General features: G+C 47.6%; 1 protein-coding gene across 1 annotated transcript; it reads left to right on the top strand.

The window, feature by feature from the left end:
• Positions 1-20: 20 nt before the first annotated feature.
• Positions 21-1,899, top strand: LOC109509721 (connector enhancer of kinase suppressor of ras 2-like). Its single transcript, XM_019859537.1, has 3 exons — positions 21-162; positions 244-344; positions 1,105-1,899. The coding sequence occupies exons 1-3, from the start codon at positions 96-98 to the stop codon at positions 1,897-1,899; spliced, it is 963 nt and encodes a 320-aa protein (XP_019715096.1). The 5' UTR covers positions 21-95.
• Positions 1,900-1,919: the final 20 nt, after the last annotated feature.

Genomic DNA, 1,919 nt, shown 5'->3' on the forward strand with positions numbered 1-1,919 from the left:
TCCTTTCCCGTGGACTTCTTTCAATTCTGTCACTTCTTTCTCATTTCAAATTGAATTAATGTTTGTTTTTGTTTTTTTTTCTATTTTAAAGGTGGATGAACCGGCTTGGATTGGCAGCTATTGGCTACACACCGGATGACAAAGTGCCACGTCCAGATGAAGGTGAGACAAACAGACTCTGATGTAAAGCGTTGGATATTCTTCTCAGCTTCAAATGTTCTTTCCTACTTTTCTCAACTTTAGACTACTGGAGTGAGAGTGATCAAGATGAGGTTGATGGCTCTATGACACTCAAACAAGAGGGACCATCCTCTCTCTGCGATACTTACCACCGCACACCATCAGTGAGTACAAACTTAACAACGTCCCGCTCTGATGAAATATTTTATTCAAAAGATACCCACAGTTTTAAGTGCTTTCGACATCAATAAAACACAAGATCATCTGGTTCGAGAAGCAGCCAAGCCCATGCTGTGTGTCATGCTGCCAAGTCACACTCAGACCAATAGATGGCAGCAACTTGTTCTCATTCAGCTCAGTTCGTGTATGACCCTGTATTACCTTCAACCATATTTCTATCCTTTGTTTGGTTGCGACAGAACCATTATTTACTGTACGTGTGTGACACTGAAAATTGAATGACAAGAACACAAAAAAGACCTCTACTCAAACAAAGTTGTCTTATGATAAGTAAGTGCGTGCCAGGAAGGAAGCTGCCATCACGTTAAACATTTACGATAGCTGACATAGCTGTTGTAAACTGCTCTCACACTCACTAGTGACAACAAGCTACATCGCGGTTTATCATTCAGTGAGCTAACCTAAACTGTACCACTTGGTGGACGGATGTCTTTCGAGGAGATTTGGACATTGTGTTGAGTTGTTACCATTCTCAGTTTAGCCACATAACAGCCATGTCCACCATTTTTGGCGATACTCATCTGACATCTCATTGCTTTTTTGCTCTCATCTTTTGGTCTCTTTACGCTCTGCTTTTTTCTGTTTCCTCCTTTCACTCCTCATCTCCTTATTGTTTAAAAACCCACTTTTCCTCTCATTGTCACCCACCCGTGCCACACGCCCTACTTACACATGCCCACAAAGTCTAACCTCCTCCACACTTATGACCAATTGCCCCGCTCTGTCAGCTCCATGAGCCTCATGCGCTCCACCCCATCTCCCCATCCTCTACCAATGAGTGCCTCCACCTCCCCCGTCCCTCCACAGATGGTCTCTTCCACCTCCCCTCTTCCTCTGCAGGTCAATTCTTCTAGCCCCTTCCCAGAGCCAAAGCATGGGCGACATTTTTCCAGCGAGTCAACCCACTCCCACTCATCTGCAGAAGACCAGCGTGGAGAGGGATTGGGCATGGGCACGGGAACAGGCAGCACCAGTACCCACTCCTCAGGTTGCCGGTCTTCACATCGTGAGCGTCGTTCCTGGCAGGACCTCATTGAGACCCCTCTAACCAGCGCCGGGCTACATTTCCTCCAGACAGCACCGGGAGAAAATGATTATACTGGCCTAATGGGAAGCATGGCTGGGGAGATGGGGCTGTATGGAGGACTTGGCAGACAGGGCATGTCGCCAGAGAGACGCCGGCAGGCTACACTGCCAGTACGAAGACATCACGCCACAGAGAGAGACAGGGATCGGGATGGGCCTTTCCCTCTGGAGCGTGGTCCATACACCCACAGCTACACGCATCGACGTTCCCATAAGCAGCGCAGTCAGAGTCTGCCTAGAAATAGGGACCCATTTGGAGGAAAGCTGATACACTCATCGCCTCACATGGAGGAGAGAAGTGAAGATGAGGAGGCAGAGAGGCAGGCCGCAGATATGCTTGAGGGTGAAGAGGGTAAGAAAGTTACACCTTTTCTTTATCATAAGAAAGGATAACAAATGATACAGGGTACCGT

This window comes from Hippocampus comes, unplaced genomic scaffold, assembly GCF_001891065.2.
Source record: "Hippocampus comes isolate QL1 unplaced genomic scaffold, H_comes_QL1_v1.1 C17022289, whole genome shotgun sequence".
NCBI classification, from domain to species: Eukaryota; Metazoa; Chordata; class Actinopteri; order Syngnathiformes; family Syngnathidae; genus Hippocampus; species Hippocampus comes.

Coding starts and splice junctions, on each gene's coding strand:
- LOC109509721 (XM_019859537.1), top strand. CDS start 96: ATGAACCGGCTTGGATTGGCAGCTATTGGCTACACACCGGATGACAAA. Junction 163..243: donor AGTGCCACGTCCAGATGAAG/GTGAGACAAACA, acceptor TCTCAACTTTAG/ACTACTGGAGTGAGAGTGAT. Junction 345..1,104: donor CTTACCACCGCACACCATCA/GTGAGTACAAAC, acceptor ATGCCCACAAAG/TCTAACCTCCTCCACACTTA.